Source organism: Amblyomma mixtum, chromosome 4 (assembly GCF_055824585.1).
Source record: "Amblyomma mixtum isolate Tamu chromosome 4, ASM5582458v1, whole genome shotgun sequence".
Lineage (NCBI taxonomy): Eukaryota > Metazoa > Arthropoda > Arachnida > Ixodida > Ixodidae > Amblyomma > Amblyomma mixtum.
In genome coordinates, this window is record NC_143015.1 from 96,840,806 (window position 1) to 96,866,790 (window position 25,985).

Consider the following 25,985-nt stretch of genomic DNA (forward strand, 5'->3'; position numbering starts at 1 on the left):
GCACTTCTACAGAGAATTCCGTTTTTATGTGCGGGAATTTAAAAAATTCCTGTGAGCAAACTACTGGCCTAATCGAGAGCAAACTTCGCTCACGGGGTAGCATATTATGGTCTACGTTATTTGAGATGTAATTAGACGTCGGTACTTGCCTGCATTTCCTGAAATTAAGAAGAAACTGCTGTCAACTGCGAGAAAAGCTGTCGCAGACGAGAGCTATACGCGAGCCGAACAGCTGGTTGAACAGGGCACGCCATCTGCCGGAAGGCGAGGCAAACGCGTCAAACCAGCTGCTCGGCTCGCGTATAGCCCTCGTCTGCGACAGCTTTTCTCGCAGTTGACAGCAGTTTCTTCTTAATTTCAGGAAATGCAGGCAAGTACCGACGTTTAATTACATCTCAAATAACGTAGACCATAATATGCTACCCTGTGAGCGAAGTTTGCTCTCGATTAGGCCAGTAGTTTGCTCATAGGAATTTTTTAAATTCCCGCACATAAAAACGGAATTCTCTGTACATCAAAGCATATTGTAATACCTGCCAGCATTCACAGAAAGGGACAAACTAGGCTGCTTGCATTGCGTCTCATTTAGGCCTTACTTTCAACGCTATAAAAAACAGTGCAAGCAAAACAAGGAACTCTTGGGTACAGAAAGCTTCACAAATCTACAACAAAATGCGAGTGCCAAAGCTTCTGTTGCAAGGTGGTGACTAGAACCATACTACCAAGACTCTTCAGGATGTCCCAGCATGAAGACCTCAGAATGGTCCAACAGACCATTGGATTTATGAACAGCGGCACAGGCAGAACTGAATTATGCATACTTGTATACGTGACAGCATTATACCAGCCTTGGCTCAAACTGCAAAGCAAGATTTGAAATGAAAAAGCAACCCTTAGGGGCAACGGCTAGGCAAAGCTTTCAAGCTGTTAGAAAAAAAAAAATTACTTCAATTCCCTGCAATAAAAGGCCCTTCATAAACTATGCCTGCCTTATGTATTGTCCATATGGCTTCCTAAGTCATCCATAGGAAACACAAACAAAGTGCAGAAGGTGGTTATTGCTATGACCTTCACACAAAACCGTCTATGATGACCACCAGGGAAGCGAATTCTGGTCTGCAAGGTTGGAAATGCTTTGGGTTCAGTCAAGACACATGGCTGATTTGCAATGGGCAAATAGCTGCCACAAGCACTCCTGCATTCCAGTGGTCGAATTGGAGCAGAAACACCATACCCAGACTAAGTGGCTTATATCACCTTGGTGTGAAAGCACCAAATTAGCCTAAGTACTAAGAAGTGGTAGCGGGTTTGGTAATGCAGGAAAGGGCAATATGTAGTGGGTAATGTTGCAACCTCAGTGTTTGTGCAGGAGTAACCCCACAGATTCTGACAGTAGCCAGAGGTAGCCCTATCTACTTCTCTGTGAAACAATAGACTGCAGTCACTTGAACTTGCAGCAGCACTTCTGTGCGTCCCAAACTTAGGTGGAGCACCATTAATGTTGCAGGGGGCCCTCATAAGACAATTCCACCTGGTGAAGACGTAAGGCGCCTTCCCTCTATCTCTTTCCCATCATTTGCCACTGCAAGAACACCCCTCCTCTGACGCCACACGCACGTACCAACCAATGAGCTTGGCAGCTCAGTTTGCCTATTCAAATTTACAAGCCGACTAAAGTGGTCTCGATTTCTAGACACCCTGCACATATTTATGTTGCAAGAACAGACGCAACACAACACTCACGTCCCCTCTTCTTCAAGTAGACAGCCAGGAATTGGAAAACTGCGAGCATCTTCCAATCAATTTTTTTCTAAGCAAAGTCCACACACACACAGACACATACCACAGATATTTTGCGAGTTTTTGCAGATCTCTCTCCATCTTTGTGTTCCAAGGGCACATGCTGCAAGCGCATTATGCTTCGTTCTTGTGACGATGATAGTCCTTGCACCACCACACAGTCAAAGGCACACAGTTGTCCATGTTTCAACACCCGTCACTGCAGAGCTCTTGTCAGCAAGAAACAACTTTCACTAAAAAGTCTGTACAAAGAGTGCATGAAATTCCACAATAAATCTGCTAACTTCAAAAAAGCACGCGCAGGGAGGGGTTTGAAAGAATTCCAATTGAAACAAGTGGCACGTCAGTTTTATAAATGTTCCGGGGAAATTTCATCGAATGAGTCCTTTCAGTTGCCTGAAAGAGCAATTCTTCTGAGAATTTCTGATCAGCACATACATCAGTGGTCACCAATAGCACATCAAAAGGCAATCTAGACACCCCCTGGGCTTGCCTTTTTTCGAAATGGCACCAAAATCACAAGCTTTCTTTCTTACTTTCGATAACAGATCTGAGTTGCAATACTGACGCAAGTTCCCACCTTAGGAACATCTACAGCTGCTTAGCTAACGATAAAGAAAAGCTCTTGCAAATTGAAAGGGGCTGAACATTAAGAACAGTATAACATATTAAGAAAACAATGACTAGATAAATTTTGCCAGTCTGAGCAAAACCAGAAAGGAATTTGTCTTCTCCCGAATAAGCGCAGACTGGCTTCACCGTCACTCTACTCATCGATGGCAGTTTTCGTAGCTTTCCACTCTGAAAGCAAAAATATAAAAGCCTACAACACTGTGAAAGCTAATTCTCCCACGAAATACGGTGTCAGACAAGGAAGCATTAAGCTGCCACAGAATTCAGGAGTTGAATCAAAGAGCTTCATCAACTAGCTCTCAGGAGCAGTCAAAATCACCTAGTGGCAAGATTACATTTCCAGGAGAGCAAGCTAGTTTGCATTCCATTAAGCACATGCAACACCTGTCAAAACAAACTGTCATTTTTTCAGCCGAAAGGAGCAAGAACAAGAACTGTGGAAACATACTTGTGGGCACGTACATGCAAAACCAAGAAAGATGTGCTTTCCTAAAGTATGAATGAAAAGTGCCGGCAATGGAAATAATAAAATCAATCATGGACAAATGAGCGGAGAACAAATATCCCCTCGCAGTGAGAGCGAACGGTTAAGCAAAGTTAACGGTTAGGCAAAGCTAACGGATTAACATCCATCTGAAGTGTGAAATCCTAGTTAGACCATTGATCAGCAGTCTTCAGATGACCGTTCTGTTTACCGGGCAATGTCTAGCATCAGATTTCCCATAGATGTGGAACATTCTCGCGGGGGGAATCAGTGGTGGTATGCTTAGAAAAAAACCTCACATGAAAGGAACTCCCAGGAACATGCCAGCCAGCTGAGATTTTGAAACAAAGCCAGGGGATGAAAGAAACACTGTATCTTTGTCAGCTTCTGCAAAGCAAGGAACACTCAGAAATTTGAAAAGAACAAGCTGCTCACTATCAGATGAACTCGACACCCTCAAACTTGTAGTCACCGATCTTGGTCTCGGGGTAGAGAACCTTGCCGTCCTCGACGCGGATCACAGTGATATACGTTGCAGTCTTTCCTTTGTACTCCTCCGACTTGAGGGCAAGGATCAGGCTGTCCCGGTCCGAGCGTGACAGGCTCGGCACAAACTTGAACGACGAGAAGCCGTGCGTCGGCACCAACGGTCCAACCTCCATCACTCGCACACGCGCAAAGTGTGGGTCCGTGCGCAGCATGATGTTGGTGCCTTTCTCCTCGTCTTCGACGTCGTTGTAGGCTGTGGTGCTTGCACGGCGCGGCAAGAAGAACCACTCACCATAGCGATGACTCCACGCCACAGCTTCGTGGATCATGTAACCTGCAACATTTACCTTGAGTTAGAATGTCTTTTACACGAAAGGCCTTAACTAGAAGGCCATTACATGAAAGACCTGAACTATAAAGGCCTTTGACCTACAGGGATTTACCATAAAGGCCTTTACACTAAAGGTCATAGCCATAAAGGTCTTTGACCTAAACACCTTCAACCTAAAGGCCTTTACCCTGAAGGCATTCACCTTGAAAGCCTTTGTGAAGGCCCGCCAGGTGTACACACTTGGCATTTCGCACCAAAAAGAATGTGACCTGACAACAGCTGCTGGCTTTGAGGTATGGGACTGAGGCCTACTTAGAATTCATGTCAGTGTGGATGTGCATAAGCACTGCGTTTCAAATCCAGCAGCAGTCTCTTCTCTCGTCCAGCCATGCCAAGCTATCCTGACGACAAGAAAGGAAAACCATTAGACTTCTAACTGTTAGGTACAGCAGCTGCTGATCTTAAGAGAACTGCAAGCAAGGCAGTTTATACAACTGAATATAACATGACCTCAGTCAGCGAAGGGTGCATGCTGGGTGTGCAAAGGCCTCTCCCATGTCGCCAATCATCAAAGTTAAATTCCACTCGCTTACATTATAAGGCACGAGTGTGCATCCCAGCATTACTAAGCAGCCATGGTCCTTCAGCTACTTGTGAGTAGAGCCCAGAAATTTAGCCATTAGCCTACAGATGCCTCACAATATCAAAACACAGAAATCCAAAACATGCCTCGCCTTTTTGCCAGTTCTGGGCGCAGATATATGCCACTGGGCCGTGAAAGCAGCATTTCGGCTGGCAGATTTCTCCGCCCAGAATGTACAAGCACTCAGTGAAGTTCTAAAAGGTGAAAATGTCGATACTGATTTTCGTGAAAATTTACAGAAAAAATACTTTGCTCTAAACCCCACCTCCACCTCCAGTAGAAGAGAAAGCGATGAAAACGACAGAGAAGTGTGGCATCAGCAATTCGCGCAGCGAAACGCGCCCACAGAGAAGCAGATTCGACAGAAAATGACAGCAGCATGACATGCAGGTAGCAAAGCCGGCAGAGGCAGCCTTGCACGTCAGCAAGCGGACTATGCCCGCTCAGTGATACAGAGAAACCAGCAAACAGATGTCGGGAGAACAGGAAGTAGCTGGCGGGAAAACGGAGCCCTCGTGGCTGTTTTGAAGACCAGGCTTGAGCTACGTGGACAGGATATAGTGGTGGCAACAACTCATGATCTAAGCACCACTAATCTTATGCCATGCTGAGAGATGTTTTTCATGGGACAAGACTGTGCTTCTGGAGAACGGGAAAACAAGTTTTGGGACACCGAGACTTAATTTACTGCAGCATGCTTCTAGCAGTTTGAGCCCTTCACGCTTGGTTAACGGGAGCAATCATGCACTCTTCGTTACAGTAGAAGAGGGCATAAACTTTCGCGATTTTTTGGTTATTACCTTTTTATTACTACATCAGTTTGCTGTGAAACAAGGAGCAAGATACCAAGATACCAAAGAGCAAGATACTCAAGATACCAATTTTTGGTTTTTAAGTTCAGATTTTTATATAGCCTAAATGCCTGCTGGTACGGGGGTCCTTTTAGTGGCCTAGATTTACAAGTGCTACAAGTAGCCGGGCACCTGTAAAACAATAATGGGTTGTCAGCAGTCATATCGAGAAATTGGCAAACACACCCCCGGACCAGCGAACAACCTGCTATGCATATGCTATGGCACACAGCCATAGCATATGCATGAAAAACTGAAGGAAAACACACAAATACAAATTTGCTGATTTGAGGATACAATCTTTTGACTGGAAAAGCATGCATGTGAGCACTAGAAAGAAAGCCCAGGCCTGAACTGATGATCACCTGGCATCTTTGTTACTCTACACATACTCTAAGTATCCTCAGTATTCGTAAGTTTTTATAATAAACAAAATAGCTGGATATAAGAATAGGTATACACTGTCTTCTTTGCTGCATCTTTTCTTTTTATACTGCCTTCTTCTAAGCACAGAGCTCTGTTATGAACATATACGGCAGCAAGCACGAACAGAATATTCAGGCCCCAAAAGCAAACGCAACAGAAAAGAGAGCAAGGACAGAGGCCCCACCTGGAGGTCCATACTTGGCCCATTCACAGAGCTTGCGGTAGTTGTCCCGCCAGTCGCGGTGCTCAACGCGGCCTCCAGGGGTCACCACTTTGATCCACTGAGGGTCATGGTTGATCACATGACCCTTACTATTTGTCCACTCCTTGCCCAAGCCGCCCACATAGAGGACGCCTTCGCGCACCGTCGCCCACTCACTCTTGAAGCCTGCACAATAATGATGTTTCCACGAATTCAGTTGCCCGGGAAAAGACAAGAGTGTGGTTGTAGCATTATGCTTCTGAGCAGGAACTCAGATGCTGTCAGCTGGGGCCACATTTAGACGGAGGTCCAACACAAAAGTACAGCCTTTGTCAAAAGTTTGGAGCCCAGGGGGGTCTGCTTCTGAGCCACACTGTGTGGTTCGTAATGTATATCCAGCGCTACAAATTTCCTGAAGGTAAGATGATTTCTGGTGCTGCCTCCTCCAATGGGTAGGGCTGCCACGAATGCTTCAGGGGTCCCACTACAAGGCATAGAAGCAAACCCCATGGGCTCTAAACTTTTGACAAAGACTGTACGTTTGTGCAACGACCTCGATACACATTAGAGAACACACATTGTGAAAATGAACAGAGGGCCCTGTATTACAGCGTTCCTCAGAGCGATTTCCCTCGATATGATGATGTGAACATCGCATAATTCATTAAACAGGAAGGAAGGAAAAAATAAACACAGTAACTTCCTGAAATTTCTATTATGCTGCTTCTCTGATGAACTGGCTGCTCAAAACTGCTTCCTTTTAAGCCACTTTTTGCCACTGTAAAGCCATTAGCAGTACAATTAAGCAAACAGATTAATTGCACTCATCTGTCAGGCAAGATTAGCGTTACGATCACCACCAGTACAGGCACCACTGATGGCCACAGCATTTCCCCAAAAGGATAGGGCCTCACTTAATTTCCTGCCACTCAAACATCACTTATTCCACATCTGGACTTTATCTTATCCACTTATTCCAAAGACGATGGCACTCAAACCTCGCCATCTGGACTTTATCTTATCCTTGCGCCTACTCACGCAGTCTTCCTTCCTCGCTGTCACCTACCTCACATTGGTTCTGCATATTGGGTGACTTGTCCAAATGCACCTTTTCCTAATCTCAGCTAAAATGTCAAAGGATGTGATGCTAGCCAGAGTGAGCACATTACAGTAAGCGTACAAGAAGGAATGCATAACTTAACAAATAAGTTTCATAGTCAGCAATTAAATAGCCCAATAAAAGCTTTACTTAATTAATACGTGCTTCTGTGAAGCATTATTCCCCAAGCCCTTTCGGAAGCTTTTCGAGCAGCAACAGCCGCAGTTATTGAGCCAGAGAATTTCATTAGCGGCGAAATGAGCTCCCATTGCAAGAATATGCATTAATGAGTGAACTTCTATGGTTTATTATGCAGCAATGTCAAAACAGATTGCCACATCAATTAAAGGCGGCTAGCTCAACCTCCAGCAAAAATGCTGAAATTTTGTTACTTTTTAAGCAGCAACAGCTGCTGAGATTGTGACAAGAGATTTTGCGAGCAGCAAATCAAGCTAGTGAATTTCCACGACTTATTACACAATAACATCAAAATGGATGAGCATGTCCAACACAGATGAAATGTTCAAGTCTCTGTGAATTTTTGTGAGCAAGGCTGTTGCTATGGCTGTATGCCCTCCTACGAAGGCTGTAAAACCACTGTACACTCATGCACGCGTCTTTAAGGCACAAGCACTGTTCTATGTATGCAGCTATCTTCCGGGAACGCACCCAGAATCACTTACATGAAAAGAGTTGTGCGCATTGCTCCTTGAAAAAAAGTATGTGAAACCTTAATGTGTTAGATGCGAATGAAGTTGTTGAAAGCCTTAATTTTAAATGCTCATGGTGAGTCTGGCGTATCACTTGTCCTAAAGAAGCTGCAATAACCTTAAAGTTATCTCATGATAGGACTAAAACTAGCAGTAGCTCCTTGATGGAGTGAAGTTCATGTATTCAGATAACTATCACCATCCCACCCTCCACGACGACTTCTTTTTGCCACACCCTGCAGTCTTTCCTCGCCGCGACCACGATAACAAAATAAAACGCATCACATGCCGTTCATTGCTCTACTCGAAATCATTCATTCCTCACACTACAATAGATTGGAATAACTTGCCATCACACATAGCTACTGAGGTTAACCTACAATCGTTTCAGCATTCGTTAAAGCAAACCATAGACTAACAGATTTGGTATTTTTGTTGTATTATGTGCATTTACTAAGTATTTTATTCTGCGTTGTCTGTTGTGTTATTTGTGTACATTACTAGTTTTAATTCATTATTACGTCTGTGCCATATTTTTATGCTTGTATCGCCCCCCCCCCCCCCCCTATGTAGTACCCTCGCACGAGGACCCTTAGGGGTATTGTAAATAAATAAATAAATAAACATTAAATACCTTTCAGGGGAACAGATAGGGTAGAAAAACACTAAATGGACAGCCTTAAACATACTAAATCACTCAAAGGTTCAAAGAAAGAACACTGCTGCTATTTCAGGCAGTTTCTCAGTACTATTCACTACCTTTCTGAACTCTTCAGTATGCGAGGCAAATGTAACAGTGTGACAACAGCTACCCATTCAAACCTTAAACAAGGTTAAGTGCGTCTCCAACTGCGAAGATTTTAGTCGCAGTGACTGCAAGTTGCCAGTTTTTAAATATCTGGGCTGTCGATTCACAAATTTTCACTTCAGTGACCTTTTGGCTGGGCAAACAAGCTGTGTTCACGCAAAGCATAACTACAACTCATTTTTGCTCTTTTGCTGACACATCTAAAAAATGACATGCACTGAATTGCAGACAAAAATACTTAGATTGCAGTGGGCAAATATAACTGCACACACTATCTGTTCCTAAAATGATACAACTATCTAATTACAGACAGCTTCCAAAGTTCTGCAAGTTGGCTTTCCCACACTGATTTCTTCCAACAAAAAAGCCTCCCTTCACAGACTGCATTTTCACCTCCTGCTCTGCACACGAAACAAGTCACCCTCCGTTGCAATCTCTCTCAAACTCCTGTAGCAAGGGCAGGTTCTAATTTACTTTTCTTTTTTATCTGTTGGAGATAAGCTAGAGACAGGTACCGGTGAAGGGAAGGTACTGTGTACCCTCTCAACAAATGCCCTCTAGGTGCGATCTCAAAAACAGGCGGCAACCAACCCGGGTTCATGCGGATGAAGAACACAATGACATGTGACTTAGAGAATTTTGCAAGTTGTCAATTCTATGCTTGCCTCACAATATGACAGAAGGCTGGATGACACTTTTTTGCAATTGTACGGGTGCAGACAGGCCTACGTGATTTTAAATTAGCGACCAACTAAGGTCGTGTCACACAACCAAGTTTTATTTCAAGAAACGAGACAATGGAGTTAAGAAAAAAAAAATTTCAAGCCGCGGTGGCAGGGAAGGTGTCATTGTGTTAGGATGCCGGCTGCATGACTAATGCCTGCAAGTTTCACTACACTGAAGCATGACAGAACAAAGGGACATGGAAAGAGCTCATATTCTTGCAAGTGTGCACCTCTGCCTAGTTTTTAACACCTTGCCTATGAAAGGCGAATGACAGAGCATTGTGCAGTGTGTTTGTCCCTTATAATGGCTGCAAACATTCCCAGATTTGTAGTTAAGCACTGAATGGTCTACTGGTAGAAGACACAAAACTGCACAAGTAGATGAAACAGAGAGCAGCAGTCGACGGGTGGAGTTAACCCCTTAACCGTTCTCGACGAGCTGTGCTCGTCCATGCCAAGCCGTCCCCAAACCGTTTTGGACGACTGTAGCTCGTCCTCTCTGAATACGTTCTTCTCTGCTTCGTTTCGGACGAGCAGTGCTCGTGTGTGGCTTAGATGACATTTTGCTCGACAGATGGCAGCACTGACTTGTTAATTTCGTTTTATTCTACCGCATAAACGTTTTTTTTACGTATGGACACCTGAGTTTTAAAAATGGCATCCGGCGGAGGCGACACGTGTTTTGCTGGCCCGTCTTCTCGGAAAAGACGCTCTTCTTCGTCGTAATCTTCTTCAGGCGATGGTGACTGAGACGCCGAAGTATACATTGTTTCAGGGAGCAAGGACGACAGTGCTGACGTTGTGCTTATCAGTTCTTCCTATGAAGAAGTGGACACCTCAGAAGCGAACTTTGCGAGCGCGAGTCAGTGCATGAAGGTCAACGTCAGTAACATCCCTACATGACCCCCTCGGTTTCCTTTTCTTGCAGTTCCCGGTAAGATTGAATTCACTATAAGCTTGCCTGACGACTTGCTTGAATGTATTTATCGCTCATTACCAGCAGGAAGTTGGTTTTCCGTAATGTCAGAAATAATAAACTTAAATATGCTAATTTGACTTCGTGTTTGCTTCAGATATTTTTTAAAGATCGAATTCATGCTTTTTATTGCAATAATATTCGAAATCAGGAATAAAAAAAATAAGCAGCTTTGTTAAGAAATTCGTTGATATAACAAAACGGTGAAGGGGTTAAAGAAGTATAAACACCAAATTCTTGGTTGCGTGTTTCCTTCTTTCAGATGATGCGTTAAGACGTTAGTATACACAGAACACCCCATGGTACTTATCTAAGGCTGCTAAATAATTTATAATTGAATTTCTTTTAGATGCTGTTTTAGTTCTGGTTTCATCAGCCAAACGATGGCTGTGATATAGTTGATGCTTACGTCATGTGAGTCATGAAAAAAAAAACAGCTATATAATTGCTGATACATCGTTTTCTGTGATTCCAGGTCTTGGAGCAGGCTGGCTTAAGTGTTGTAGTGAATTAAAACTACATATCAGCAATTATATTTGTTTTTTAGTGCCTCACATGACCTAAACGCCAACTAACATAACAGCCATCTTTCAGTCGATGAAACTGAAACCTAAACAGCACAAAAGAAGAAATTCTACTATAAATTATTCAGTAGTCATAGGTGAATACCATGTGCTAAACCATGTATTCTAACATTTAAAGCATCACTTGAAAGAAGAAAATGTGCAACTAAACTTAGATGTCAGCGGTCCTTTAAAGCTGGACTCTCAAGAGCCTGCTCTCGTCCGGTCAATATCTCCTCTCTTCCTTATTGATGCAGTTTACTGGTGCAGTTGTTTTCCACTGTTCCGTATCCTCAGCCACTCTTTGAACACTCCTTGAATTACCTATGTTATAAGCAGATTTTTGAAGACAATTGAAAAATTGAATGAAAAACAGTATGTATAGTGATCCTGTCTTTTTCAACAAGGCTGTAAACATACACAGATTTGAGGCCGAGAATCGAATTACCTCTGCTGCAAGGACATGTGCTCAAATACCTAGAAACGCAAGCGGACGTGCACACACCCACACACACGCGCGAACACACACCTTTCGTGGCCTCTCCGTTGCCGTCGGTCAGCATCACCCACGGGATCACCTTGTTGTCCCTGATCTCGTACACCACCCCCGTCCTGTCGTCCATGGTGTAGAGCTTGCCGTTGAACACCACGAGCTCGGAGAGCTCCATACCGCGGCCGCCCATGGCGAACTGCCCCTTGAGCATCGTCATGCCTTCCTCCCACTCGATGCTAACCTCGCTCATGGTCCGGTCGACCACGAGGTAACCGACCTTCAGGTAGCTCACCCATGTGTTCTCGGCGCCTTTCAACCTAGACTCCGTGTCCAGGTCCGTGATGCAGGCAAACTTGTACCGCACTTTGCGCCCGTACACGATCGGCTTGGTGAGCGGGTAAGTGGCGTTGTACGGCAGGTACTCCTGCAGAATGTGTTGGTGACCGTGCTCGTGACCAGGTCCGTCGATGTGGTCCTCGACAAGGTGGTGGTACTTGCCCCAGGGTAAGAGCGCATACATAAGCAGCAGGCAAGCGATACCCATGAGAGCAACGGCCACGACGAAGTTGACCTGACAGCGCAACGTCGAGTTGCCTATGCGGTAGGCCGTGGGCAGTCGGCCCGAGCTCATCACCCAATCTTGCATCTTCATTATCGAAGGGTTGGCGGTGGCCGCGGCAACAGATGACGTCCCACGGCTATCTATGAGAGGCACTCGAAGCTCCATCGTAGTAACAAGGCCATCTAAGCGGACCGCCCACGTCAAGAAGTCCGCGGACGAAAAGGCAGCATCGACGTTGGTTCACGAAAACCCATGCTCTCCTACTGCTGATGCTGCCGATGCCGGAGATTGAATGGGAGGCCTGTCGCCAACGTCAAACAGCTGCGGGCCCCCGTAACTTACGTGGCAAAGAGTGAGCGACGATTCCGGGAAAGCTGCAGCTCCTTCTTTTAGTAGCTTAGCGTGTGGTCACTGCGTCACCGTTGCCGAGACGTGTGTTCTGTCGATCCGGAATCCGACGCTGCTGCCTCGATCACGACCACGACACGGCACATCGCCACACCTGGGTTGCGCGTTGGTTTACAACGGACCCACCTTAGGAGCGCCGTTCACGGCCGAGCACGATCACATGACGTGTACTGTCGATTCACGTTAGCAGGCTGTGAGCGACGGTCTCGAAGCCTGAAATCTAATAACTCAAAGATCGCAAGAAAGGAGAACGTGCGGAAGAAAAAAATGAGCTCCGGTCCGAGCCCGCAGTTTGTTTCGGAGTGCGACCAAAGGATGGCGAAGAAATCTAGTGTGTGAAGCTTTTCGTTACTCTCCCTAGATGGCACCACGTACACGGAAACAATCTCGAATTTTCGGTGGGTTTTTACTAAAGTGAACTAGGCTATTTTTTTTTTTTACTACCGCAGTTTTTACCTGCTGGTTTTTACCTTTTTTACTGCCAGTGTCCTCTCTCTCCCCTTTTCCGCGTAGCGCGCGTTTTTTGAAGTCATTATTTCTACCATACCGTATTAACCCTGGTATTAGCCTTTAATTCCTAATTCACTCATCGGTCTTGTCCAACAAATGTTCTGTTTGAAAGGCAGGAACGAGTGGTACGCGGTAAAGGTGTTTCATCGTAGCTTCTGGCACTCTCGTGCAATGGTCATTACGTGATCGCGGACGACGCGAAACCGCGGGGTCCTGCCTCCAACAGCTGACGCTGCTACGGATGTCAACGTTATTTCAAACTGGCTTTCGAACTTCGGTCAGAGAAACTGCCTCTATCGACCGCATGGCCACACACCAACAACTATTGCAACCATGCAGTTATGTGACTGCATTGAGCTCACGCAATGGATCACGACCAATCGCGACTGCCGCAGTGCTCATAAGCTGCTCATGAGCTGCTTGCCACCACCGACTAGATGTCACCGATGAGCGCGCCCTTTATCGCCAAAGGTGTGCTCGCTGCCCTTTGCCCCGTCACCGTACGTCATCTGAGAGTCGAAGTCATACCTCAGCAGTCAAGAGTGCCAAGAGTTTAGTCAACCTCGAACTCGAAACTAATTCAGGCTCACAGCCCATTTGGAATGCGAGCCTAAGTGAGCCCGAGTGAGTGGACTCATGAGCGGGTCCACCAACATAAGGTCGAAGCAGGCATTGCACAGAGTGGCGGTCGAATGGCGCCTGCGCAAGATGAATGCCAATGAAGATCCACCAGCTTTCCTTTTTGTGACTAGCAGCTACATGCATGCTCGCGAAAAGGAATGGTGCGCACCGATATGCGCTCCTATGAGATTTCCCGTCCACTGCTGTACATATCTGAAGCAGAGCTCTCTCATCATTTGCCATATATATACTGTAACAGCACATAAGACGATTAACTGACTAAGATGGAGGCAAGACAACACAGCGCTGTGTTGGCTCTCGCCCAGCTTTCAGTGCGAAAACACTATTCCAGATGTACAACCACGATTGCCTTGTGCTGCAAACTAACCAGAGCTTACCCGAGTTACTCAGGTTAGCTCAGAGGAGCGTCACGCCAGCTGTATGCATGCCCATTGGGAGGAGGGCGTCACGCCACCTAGGTCACGTAACCTGGTGGTATCATCACAACCTGCCCTGGCAGGTGGCAGTTAAATTAATGATTGGTCGCGAGAGGTTGCTCAGGAACAGCAACATGGGTCGCGTAATCCCTGCCAGTGGCTGTGATAGACACGTCCACCTGCCAGCGCAGTGGCGCAGCATTTAGGCGATGCGCCACTGCATTGATAGTGGTACGAGGACTTGCCATCTATGAACATTAAGTAGAGAATGACCAGTTCTGCATATATGGCCATTAACCCACTAAACCTATTGCATCATAGATATCCTTCAGGCGGAGCTTATGAGTGTCTCCTCCAATTTAAAGGGTCCCTGAAAGGGGTGTCTGAGGTTGGCAAACAAATACTTGCATTATGTAGAGCGTAGGCCACTGAACGTTCATGCCGCGTACAATACATCAAAGGCGAGTAGATAATTTACAATACATTTTCAAAAACTACCTCTCCCGAGCCTCGCGGCGACCAGCGGCGGTGAACTTCCGCCCGAATCCGTACTCATTACGTCAGTTTGTACTCTTTACGTCACAAGTGCTGGGCTATGATTGGTTCGCGGTGCCAACGTGAAATCACGCATTTAACAAACTAGAAGCTCTAGATACTTCACACTCTTACTCTTTTCGGAAACATTTCGCATTTCAGCAAGCAGAGTTGTCGTTTATATGCATGTTTACGCAGTTATTGTGTGTTTGGTGTCAGAAATTAGTACTGCACTTCCGGTTTACAATGTTTTCGTCTGCTCGTGCCGCTTGTGTCACTCCGCCGGCGCCGCCGTCGAACCGAATCGAGAATCGAGGTGCGATTTGGAGTCACCGCACTACTGATTTCTGTCGCGACCTCCGTCGCATGCGCAATCAAAATGGACCGGCCGTGCTGTGTCGTTGGTTGCAAAGCCAGGGTTCGGCAAGATGTTGCCCTTCGGCACTGTCTGCCGAAAGATGGAAGTGAGCGAGCCGTCGTCGTCGTCAGGGTTCAGCGCTCGATTTCTGAACGGCGTGTCCTTAAAAGCTTGGCCGACGCGCTGCACCGATCGTCGCTTGCGAACTGCCGCCCCACTACAAGCAGGGAGACACGGAGCGGTGAGCATCGCTGCGCCGCCCTACCCAAGCTCCGCTCACAACCGGTGTCGCACTTCGCCGCCGTGCAGCAATGCCTGAGCGCTGCTTGGGATGGTGTACAAATATCACAAGGAAAGATCGCCTTGTTATCAGAAATACTTCTCGAGCAGCGACAAAGCACGCCTGCTTATGTTGCGAGCTTTCGGCAACGGCACCGCTCGCGGGCGCTCAGGGCGACGAGCTCTGCTGCTGCCTGGCTGCCGTGGTCGTCGCTAGGCCTATTGCCTCTTTGGCATCGAAGCTGCAGCGGCCGGCGCTTCGGAAGTCGCCTGAGCTATAATACAAGGCTTACTCTACACATCGCTTTGCAGTAAAAAGCATCATCTCACAATAAAATAATAGTATGGTCACTTTCCGCGACTCTTTCTGCAGCGAAGCGAGCGGGCGCCAGGCGAGCCGGACACCACGTCGGGCCAGCGGCAGCTGCGAGACGGTTGTGGCAAGAAATTTGCTCGTATCACAGTCGTTACCTTTACCAGCAGCTCAGTATTGGTCAGCGATCCTCAAAAATGACACATTTTTCACATTTCTTATCCCAGGGTTTATTATTTACGTCAAGAACACACTTTAGCTCGTTTTTATGTCGCCGGCAGACGGGATCCAGGCTGGCCGGCCGGCCGGCATGCTCGGCGTACATCACGTTCGCACAAGAAAATGCAAAACAGCCATGATACCAGCGAGGATGCTTCCTAGATTCGAGCAACGAAAATATGTCTGTGCAAAAGTGGATCTTTCGGCAACGACACCGCCTGCGGCAACGCCGCGCGACGAACTGCGCGCTGGTCCCAGGCTGCCCTAGTCGTCGCTATAGGCCTATCTGGTTTCGCATTGAAACCGCAGCTGACGGCGCTTCGGAAGTTGCCTGCGCTATAATAAAAGGCCTACTATTCACATCGCTTTACTGCGAACTCGTCCCATAATAAAAGATATGTTCGATTTCCACGATGCCTTCAGCAACGGAGCTAGCAGACGGTAGGCGAACTGCACCAAGTAGCAGCAGCACCAAATCGGCTGTTGGATGAAATTTGCTTGTATCGCAGTCATCACTTTTACCAGCAACTCGGTATTGGCCAACGATCGTCAGAAATTATGAATTTTTGACATGCATCTATCCAAGGGCTTGCTATGGACGAGAACAAACAATACTAGCGCGTTTTTCAGTCGCCGGTGGCCGGCATCAAGGCTGGCAGGCCGGTCCGGCGTGGCTCGGCCCCGAGCGCCCTGAGCAGCGCGCTGTACGGCATCATGACGCTGCCGCTCTCCGCACTCGTATTGGCTCCCGCTTCCCGCCGTTGCGTTTTCCGCGCGCGGCTTGTCGTAGACATCCAGCAGGTTGGACGCAGGCGACGGGCTGCGATCGGTTGTTACGACGTCGTTCACAACGGCGCGCCGCAGCGAATCGCACACACTTTTCGCACATGTGTCCCCGCCTTAAGGCTGAAATCCCATTTCGGCACTCATCCGCAAAAGTCGTTCCTTCTGCTCGGGGTCTATAGTACGAGAGAAGCCGCAGCGACGGTTGCGAGACACAGGTGAACATAGCAGACAGCGGGAAAGCGAGCGAGCGAGCGAGCGATCGAGCGAAAGAGCGCGTCAACCGGAAGTAAACAAACCGATCTCGTCGATGACGTATCTGTGGGCGGGGCATGGTCCCGGCCTGTAATCTTTATTTTTTTATGGTTCGCTCCGGTGTACGAGTTGAGAGGGAAAAGGCTGGTGGTCATTTTTAATATCCATTATCTCTGGTTCCGCACAAGGTAGATCAAAAATTTTTGCGGTAGGATGATGGATCGTTCAATGTCTATCAATACTTCGACTTCTCTTTGCCTACATGGACACCGTTTCAGGGACCCTTTAAGAATGAGCCCCTGCTTTCGCACGTCTACTCGGTTTAACTAAGGTAAACCCCTACCACTTTTTTGTCCTTCAGAAGTCTCAGATCATACAAGTTGGGAAGCCCCGCTTTAAAATGTGACCAATCCCAGGGGCCAGCAACACAGCACGACGCCATATCCGAGAATCGCCAACAAAAGCTGCCATCAGTATTCTGAATAGCGTTTTTTTTTTCATCCTAGCTCTTAATTTATCTCTCAGACTCGGAATTTATCGCATATCCATGCATTCTCTGCACCTGTTCTACAGATTCTTGTTCCAGGTGCCTACGCATTTATCAACAAATTCGAAGTTTGGAACTTCAATAGTTTATGTTAGTGCCCACAGGCCTCGCGACAATCCATCAACCTTCAAATTCTGGCCTTATCAGGCCACCGTTTTTCAACAGTGGACCCCATGGCGAAGTTTCACAACTGGTAGGACCAAAGAGATTTGAAGGGCATCACCCTTCTTAGGTCGAACAGAAGCAATAAACTTTTCCTGGTGTGAGCATCACTTACCTTTCAATAGTAATTATGGTGCAGGAAAGAGGATCCAAGCTGCATTATATGGCTGAACTCTAATATTTTGTTCAAACTTTCAGCAAAAATAAGCACTTTAGAGCACTTCAATAAGAGCATGTTAACCCTAAAATTGCATCAAGCATGCACCGATTAAATGAAAATAAATTTTAGGCACCCTTACAGGTTGAATTACCGAGATTTGGCAATATTCACTTTCCAAAATACCGTCAACTGAATTGAGTTCACTGCAGGAAAAAAAAAAACCTTGAAATAAATTAATGAAACCCATGACAGCGCAGTCCTTGTGAAAAGGTCGTCCTCCCACTGCAAGAGTCTCTTTCATCAGGCACCGCCACAGGCCTTTCCGCACTGGGAATGCTTATGCAGCTCAGTGGTAAGCAGCGCAGTCAAACGAAAATCAAAATTTATTTTCTGTACATTTCAGTAAAACAATGCAATTACAGTAAAAGCTCATTAATTCGAGCATCAAAGATCAGGAAAAAAAAAGGTTTGCATTATCAAGTGACCCCGGAAAAACTGTCAAGAATTGCTGGCAGCATGATAAACTTATTTGGTAAAAGACTGGGCAATGGTTGCCCGATGAGAACAGCGTGACAATGACTGCTTTTAGCGTTTATATCAATGCTTTACTGCGTGCATACTATCGGGAGAACCAAGGCAGAACTACTAAATAATCCTAAGGGTCTCCCGCATCCTACAAGGTGCGAAGCAGTGGAGCTCCACAGCTACTGCGTCACACCCTCATCATAAGGGGCACCATCGTGTATTAGGAGACTTCACCGCATGAACAGCGAATGGCAAGTGATAAATGTGCAGTTCCTGTGCACTGGAATAATGAAACAATTCGGACACAAGCCACGGAAATGGCACTGAAAACCGGTGCTAGCCGTCGCTGAAACTGTGATACCGTGCTCAGCTGGATTAGGTTGATAGGTTGATGCTGGCTGGTTAGGCCTCCGCTGCGAAGGGCTGGGGCGAAGATAAAAAAAAGCGAAACAAACTAAGTGGTTGGAATGTTCCGATATGGGACGATGGGGTCGCCCGTTTGTTGTCACGCTGACAGCCGCACGCATGCATGGAGAAATTTTTTTTTTTCATTTTTTTCCTCCATGCCCGCACGTCAGAGGTGCGCAGGCAATTATACAGCACGAAATTCAGATTTTGAATGGGGCTGTTGCGACATCTCCTGCTGTGCCTGTCACACCTAGTCACGGCATCCCTTCGCAGGATCCTGTTCAAATTACGTTGTGCGAGACATGTAGCGTCGGAACTGGCGAGTGTCGGAATTGGCGAGTGTCCAATATTAGCGACTTACATCGGTGCTGACCGGGACCGAGCCGGCAGTAAGAAGTTAGAATTATCCAGATTTACAAGTTAATGAGTTTGAATTAATGAGCTTCTACTACAACTCACTTGTAACACAAGGTGATAAACAAACATACTATGCTTATATACAAGAAATGGTCTCTTTCCTGCTGGCAACATCGTTGAATCTAAAAGCAACAACACTTTTTAACAGGTAGTTGAAACAGGCGTCTTTTTTTTCTTCCTTGTTTGTGCTGCAGCCAACAAGACTTTGTGGCATCATGGGCTTGAACCTCTGTACATGTTGATGAGCTCCCAGGTCTTCAGCTGCGGCTTCGTATAGTTCAAGTTGAGGAAGGCATGTTCGAGAAAGGTCAAGATCTTCCGTGCATCCCTGGGATACTCAATGTGGAACACCCAGAAGGATGCGAACAGGGCACAGATGCCTCCGAGCAGGGAAGATGCCGTGAATAGGAAGTAGCTATCGACGAACACCTCAAAGTTGCCGTTGCCGCGTTTTACAAGGCACGGCGTCGGATGTGCAGTTTCCTGCAAGATGCCCAAAGAAGCAGGAAAAGTCAGAACTGCAAAGGCCATTTCTAATCAGCCCCTAGCAACTGTTCTTGATGGACACTGTAGCTATAACTCCACACTGACTGCACTGAGAATGCTGTACAAGTTTCCTGAATCAAATTTGAATGTCAAGATACATTCTTGGCCTTAATATTGCAATTTCTAGCGCAATAAAAAAAGCTCAGACTTCAGCTAAAGCTCTTGTTTTGCTTACGGTGACAACATTGGCTGTGGTTGCTAACTCAGTGGCTCATCAATCAAGTGATGTGACATAAGCCCAAGTTTTGAACAAGAAAGTTACCTCCCTTAGTTCTGAGAACAGGTTTCATTCATTTTGATAGGGGTTACATGACAAACAGCAAGCAGCAGAGAATTTGCCGCGCTTTGTGTTCTGCTGCTTTTTTCGGTGGCATATTTGGGGTTCGCATGAACTCATGCAAGAATCGAGTCATCTTTTTGACGGAAATAGCAAAAACTGAATAAGTAGAGGGTGAGTCATTTGTTTCATCCTAAAAACCAGCTATGTTTCCCTCAAATAACCAACCTTACCTCAACTCTGTCGAACCACCAAGTTTTAAGTTTCGGCGTTGCTTGAAAGATGTTACTGGTCATTTGATTAACATAAAATTTCAGTTTCTTGTTTGGAGCCTTCAATTCTGATACCTTCATTTTATACCTGTCATCTTTGACTTCTCATACATCTACTGTCACTGTCAAATAAAAGCACAAACAGGGCAATTCAAGTGAATAACACAATAAAAAAACACATACACAAAAGGAATAATTTTACAGAAAACACAACACACAAAAATAATAATTTTAGAGGAAATAAAGGCAGAGCACATTAACATTTTATGCAGCAATTTTTGTGCTAGTTAAGTGAAAATAATTTTGCTCACAGCGCAAGAAAGATGGCATGAAAGACGAAGGTAAAGACGAACAAGTGCTGAACAAGCGCGCAGTCCTTTTTGCGCTGTTAGCAAAACGAACACGTACCAAGTCGCCCAAATTTCTGCTTTACTCGAAGTGAAAACAAAGCTTCTCAAGGAAGTTGTTCGCTAAGTGCTCTACCATTAAACATTCCACAACTAAAATCTCTTCGTTTTGTCATTTCATTGTTATTGTCTCAGGCGCGTTTCAGTTGACAGCAATAGTACACGTAATTCTTTCACATAGATTCTACTACACATACACATACATTCACATAGTTTCTACATAGATTACACATAGATCCAATTCAACCAACCCACCTCTGTGAGAAGAGCACTCATCTTCTCTTTGCATCTTTTTGCAATGGCATCCAGTACCACCTGCAAAATGTCTGTGAGAAAGAAAGAAAAATGGGAATGGGAAAAATATACACAAAACAAAATCACCTGCAAGCCTCGCTGCTTACAGGCAGAAAGAAAAAAAAAATGTATGAACTAGCAATTCCCAATGAGCACTGAAACTCCCTCGAACGTCCTGCGGACGTTTGGGATGTCCTGCGGACGTCCAGTGGCGTTTCACTGTTCATTAAGTTATGTCAAAGCCAACAGTGGCAAGCCTGGATACTAACATATTTGCTGGCCTCAGAAATTTCAAAGTATTTGAATTATTCAAAACTACAGCCAGGAGACATCGGAACTGAATGCTTATACACTAGAAACCCATCATAGTAAACCCGCATATTGTAAAAACTCGAGTATAGTTAAAACTGTTGTTCCATTTCACCTTCCATTGTTGACAGCACTTTTTTTTTTCGTTTACAGCCGAAAAAAATGTTTAATAAATAAACGGTTGTAGTAAACAGCATTTGGCCATAGCAACGTACTTCCCACAGAATAACGACATCACGACGGCAGGCACGGCTTAGGAGTCTCAGAGCAACAGGCACATAATGGCGCAATTTGGGAAGGCCAATAGTTGGAGGCAAATGGATACTGAAGGCGATTTACGGTTCCGTTTGGGATGGTTTAACCACCAGGATTGCAAGCTAAGAGCACAAGCCAAAGTTTTGAAGGATTTGGGAACATAAGGCTAAGCGCGCGATGCACATGGAAGAAAACAAAAAAGAAAAGGGCGCCACCATCTGGAAGACGTTGAAGTAACGAGCGTTAGCTGAAACTATGCCACCATTATGTCCCCTGACGTCACACTCACATAGTTCCACCTCTATCCACCATATTGGACCGTGACGTCATCATTGGCACGCGGCAGGTGGTTGTTTCTACAATGCTATTGTAGATGGCGCTACAAGTCTCAATGCGAGATATGCTGTTTTCTAGTTGCTGCCACAGATGACGCTGTGATCTCAGGGTGGTAGCAGACCTCACAAAACCTCGAAACGTGGTGAGCGGTTGCTGCCACAGATGGCGCTGTGATCTCAGGGTGGTAGCAGACCCCACGAAATCATGAAACGTGATGAGTAACAGCTAACACTCTTAAAAAAAAAAGCTTGCTACAAATGTGGAAAGGTGGCAGTGCGAGCCGCTGGGAGAGGGACAGTAAGCGGGAAAAAAAAAAAGCGCACGTCTGCAGCTCTGGGCAGCGCAAAGCACAAAGCAGCGGTAGCAAGAAGTGAAGGACACGGCTTGAATGTGTCACGCATTTCACAACTATTGCCTCTTCAACGACACTGCAGCTGCAGAAAACGACGCCGTGTTCATGCAAAGCCTTTGTTCGCAGATGAACTTCGACTGCTCCCTCGCGTTATATTCGTGGCTGTGTTATTATCTGTGCAAATACGGTACTTCCACAAGACTCAGACAAAATCGATAACATGACAACCTAGAATCTGATAACTGAAAATAAATCATTAATACATACCGGGATGACTAGAGCAGAATGGAAGCCATTTGTAGGCGTTTATTTTCTAAACTAACAGCACACATTGACTGAGCTGGCAAATTAGCAGACAGCATCCTCAGAGCTATGTCACCACCAATTACTGATACAGGAGATTTTTCCTGGTCTGAGCAACATTACTATAGAGGGACTCTACTGTACAGCGTTTCTGTGTTAAATTATAAGAACATGTTTCATAATATCTCAGCCAAGGTAAATGTTGCAGAAGTCTTGGCAATACAAGCAGGTAACATGGAACTTCACGACTGTCCTGGGATATTATCAGCAACTGGCTCTTCAAGTTGGTTACCAAGTTTGAACACAGAGTTTAAAATAGAGGGACTTAGCGAAATTTTCAAAATTCCTTTAAGGGGGGACACTGGTCTTGAAAAAAAAAATTTTATTAATGAAGTCACAGTTACAAAATCTTCAGGGAATATGTATTTTTGTGTGCTGATTCTAAATATGTCATTTAATTTCATGTAAAACAATTCCTTGAGCACTTATGCACTTTTTATGGTAGTATTTTGCGGAGAGTTTTGAAGAAAATTTGCTGCGGGGAACTCGCTGAAATGTATGCCATTGGGTTCTCTTGACACCAAGGAATAAGGGTGAAATTGTCTTCCTGCCTATCATAGAACTTAAGTTATAGAGTTTTGAAGTTGTCGCTTCAGAAATGAGAAGGAAAGTGTGTATTCCTGTTTCTGAAGTGGCAGCTTCAGTACCCTATTACTCAAGTTCTACGAGAGCCAGGATGATAATTTTACCCTTATTGTATTCCTTGATGTGAAGAGAACCCAATGGCATACATTTCAGCGAGTTTCCTGCAGCAAATTTTCTTCAAAACTCTCCGCAAAATACTTGCATAAGAAGTGCATAAGTGCTCAAGGAATTGTTTTACATGAAATTAAATGACATATCTGGAATCAGTACACAAAAATACATGTGCCCTGAAAATTTCATGACTATGACTAAATTAATAAAATTTTCATTTCAAGACCAGTGTCCCCCCTTAAGGGGGGACACTGGTCTTGAAAAAAAAATTTTTATTAATGAAGTCACAGTTATGAAATCTTCAGGGAATATGTATTTTTGTGTGCCGATTCTAAATATGTCATTTAATTTCATGTAAAACAATTCCTTGAGCACATATGCACTTTTTATGCTAGTATTTTGCGGAGAGTTTTGGAGAAAATTTACTGCGGGAAACAAGCTGAAATGTATGCCATTGGGTTCCCTTGACACCAAGGAATACAATAAGGGTAAAATTGTTTTCCTGCCTATCATAGAACTTAAGTTATAGAGTTTTGAAGTTGTCGCTTCAGAAATGAGAAGGAAAGTATGTATTCCTGTTTCTGAAGTGGCAGCTTCAGTGCCCTATTACTCGAGTTCTATGATAGCCAGGATGATAATTTTACCCTTATTGTATTCCTTGGTGTAAAGAGAACCCAATGGCATGCATTTCAGCGAGTTTCCCGCAGCAAATTTTCTTCAAACCTCTCCGCAAAATACTAGCAAAAAAGGTGCACAAGTGCTCAAGGAATTGTTGTACATGAAATTAAATGACATACCTAGAACCAGCGCACAAAAATACATGTGCCCTGAAAATTTCATAACTGTGACTTCATTAATAAAATTTTCTTTTCAAGACCAGTGTCCCCCCTTAAAGGAATTTCATGCCAGCAGAGGAAAGAAACAATGCTTCCTTTAAGAGAGGCTTGAGTTAAAAAAGCTCTCTTTATGACTACAATAAGAAGGACCTCAAATAACAGCAGCACTGAGACTGTACGAGAAATTAAAGTGGCTGCAACAACGGAGATCTAATGCTCACCAGTTGGCTTAGAAACAGTTTCACATTCATACAAGCTGTGCTGCAAAATACACCACACTTGTACACAACACATCACAAAATGAAACCTATCTGTTAATCTGAGCGTGCTTCAGGTAGCTGCTTAAGAAAATGTACACATTAAGAAAAACACACACCTCAGAAACTAAAAAAATGTGCTAAACATTTGTGGAGTTCTTGTTCAGCTAGTCACTAAGTTTAAATTGAACACAGGGAGGTATAGCATCAGCTCTTGATCTATGTACAACTAGCCTCTATCAATTATAACAAAAAAATACTCCCTAAATAAGGCATAGTATTTCATTCAAAGCGCAAGGCAAATAAAAGTGAGCTCACTCGGATGGCCAGATTGCTGGAAACCAATGCAACACCATCAAAGCTAGGTGCAAGGCAGTGTGACGTGCTTTTTCATCCAGGCATACAGCGAGAGAAGGAGAACATTAATGCAAGGATGAATCAGAAGGTGATGGAAGGGACTGCCATTTAAAAAGGTTAGCTGACTGACCAAAATGGCACCACGTCACACACTTGTGACATCATGCACGCTCTCAGATCATGCTAAGCCAATAGCACCCACAAGCAAGGGTCTTCAACCTTTTTTAGCTTCAGCGAACCCAAGCTTTCAAAAGGAATAGTGAATAATGGGGTTTAACCTCCCAAAGTGACACAATGGCTATGAGGGATACCGTAGCGAAGGGCTCTGGATTAATCTATATTACGTGGAGATTCTTTGCATGCATTGACGTCGAACAGCACATAGGCATTTTTGCATTTTGCCTACATCAAAATACCGCTGTCGCGACAGGAATCGAACCCGTCACATTGGGATTAGCAGCCCAACGCCAAAGCCACTGCACCAGCGTAGTGGGTATTTTCAAAATGTGCTGAGGAACCCTGCATGCTTTGGCTTCTGCCACTTCCTACTGATGTGCACGCAAAAAAAAGCAGCAAGCAGATTCGCGGCCCCTCAAGAAAAATGACCAACTTCAGTAATAATGCTGTGCAGTGAAAGTCTGCTACAAGCAATAACAGCATGGTTAAATTCCAAGATAAAGAGGGTAAAGGAAAGGTGGAGGCTGAGAAGCACGCATAAATTTTGGTGCATGGGAAACGCAGAACAGTGTTCAAACACAACGGCTCAGCAGAACCCATTTTGAGAACCTTGTTCAACAATGGTTATTACTTTTGTTTTTTGTCGTGACAGACCCCTCATAGCATGCAAGCGCATAAACACTCCACCACCAAAGCTCCCAAAGGCTTTGGAACTCCCCGAGCTAAGTAACAATAAAAAATAAATAAATAAAAAATCCCAACAACCTGCTATTTCTTAGCTCCTTGAAAGAACACTACGACACAGGTTAAGCACCCACATACTCACCACCGTTGGCTTCCGAGATGGACATGATTTCCTGCGGCGTGCCGGAGTTTATCAGCACGAGGAAGAGTCGCTTGATGCCCTTCTCAAAGGCCTCGGCGATGTCCACATTCCAGAGCGCCTTGAACTCCGCAAGCAGCTGCAAGGCAGGTTTCCCGAAGTAGCAAGAGTTGCAGGACATTTCACGTCACGAAAAACAATTTGTGCTTCAATGCAACAGTCATTAAAGGGTGTAAAGGACAAGGCATGCTGACATTGCTGGACCACAGTAGTTAACCCTGTCCTGTGCCAGCTGCAGCCACCCTATCCCACACAAACTCCTTAATCTCATCCGCCCACCTAACTTTATGCCGTCCCCTGCTGCGCTTGTCCTCTCTTGGAATCCACTCCGTTAGTTATCCTTAAGGACCCGCGGTTATCTTGCCTTCGGATTACATCACCCGCCCAAGCGCATTCCTTCCTCTTGATTTTTACTAGGATGTCATTAACCTGTGTTTGGTCCCTCATCCAATATGCTTTCTTCCTGTCTCTTGACGTTACACTTATCATTTTCCTTTTCATATAGCTCGCTACGCTGTCCTTAACTTAAGTTGAACTCTTTTTGTTAGCCTCCACATTTCTGCCCCTTAGGTAAGTACCGGTAAGAAACAGCTGCTATATGCTTTTCTCTTGAGGCATATTGGTAAACTGCCATTCA

At 45.2% G+C, this 25,985-nt stretch overlaps 2 protein-coding genes across 4 annotated transcripts in view; both read right to left on the reverse strand.

The window, feature by feature from the left end:
* Nucleotides 1–1,786: 1,786 nt before the first annotated feature.
* On the reverse strand, nt 1,787–12,519 carry LOC149347527 (soluble calcium-activated nucleotidase 1). Its single transcript, XM_089587175.1, has 3 exons — nt 11,270–12,519; nt 5,842–6,045; nt 1,787–3,740 (listed from the first exon to the last, which is right to left on the reverse strand). The coding sequence occupies exons 1-3, from the start codon at nt 11,958–11,960 to the stop codon at nt 3,355–3,357; spliced, it is 1,281 nt and encodes a 426-aa protein (XP_089443301.1). The 5' UTR covers nt 11,961–12,519; the 3' UTR covers nt 1,787–3,354.
* Nucleotides 12,520–17,743: 5,224 nt separating this feature from the next.
* The window catches only part of LOC149347528 (uncharacterized), a 55,399-nt gene continuing 47,157 nt past the window's right edge, over nt 17,744–25,985 (reverse strand). For all 3 annotated transcript variants that reach the window (XM_089587177.1, XM_089587176.1, XM_089587178.1), the window contains exons 14-16: nt 25,292–25,427; nt 20,489–20,559; nt 17,744–19,214 (exon numbers count right to left, since the gene is read on the reverse strand). In XM_089587177.1, coding sequence (XP_089443303.1) covers nt 18,945–19,214; nt 20,489–20,559; nt 25,292–25,427 — 477 coding nt within the window. In that variant the 3' untranslated portion in view covers nt 17,744–18,944. The remainder of the gene's footprint in view (nt 19,215–20,488; nt 20,560–25,291; nt 25,428–25,985) is intronic.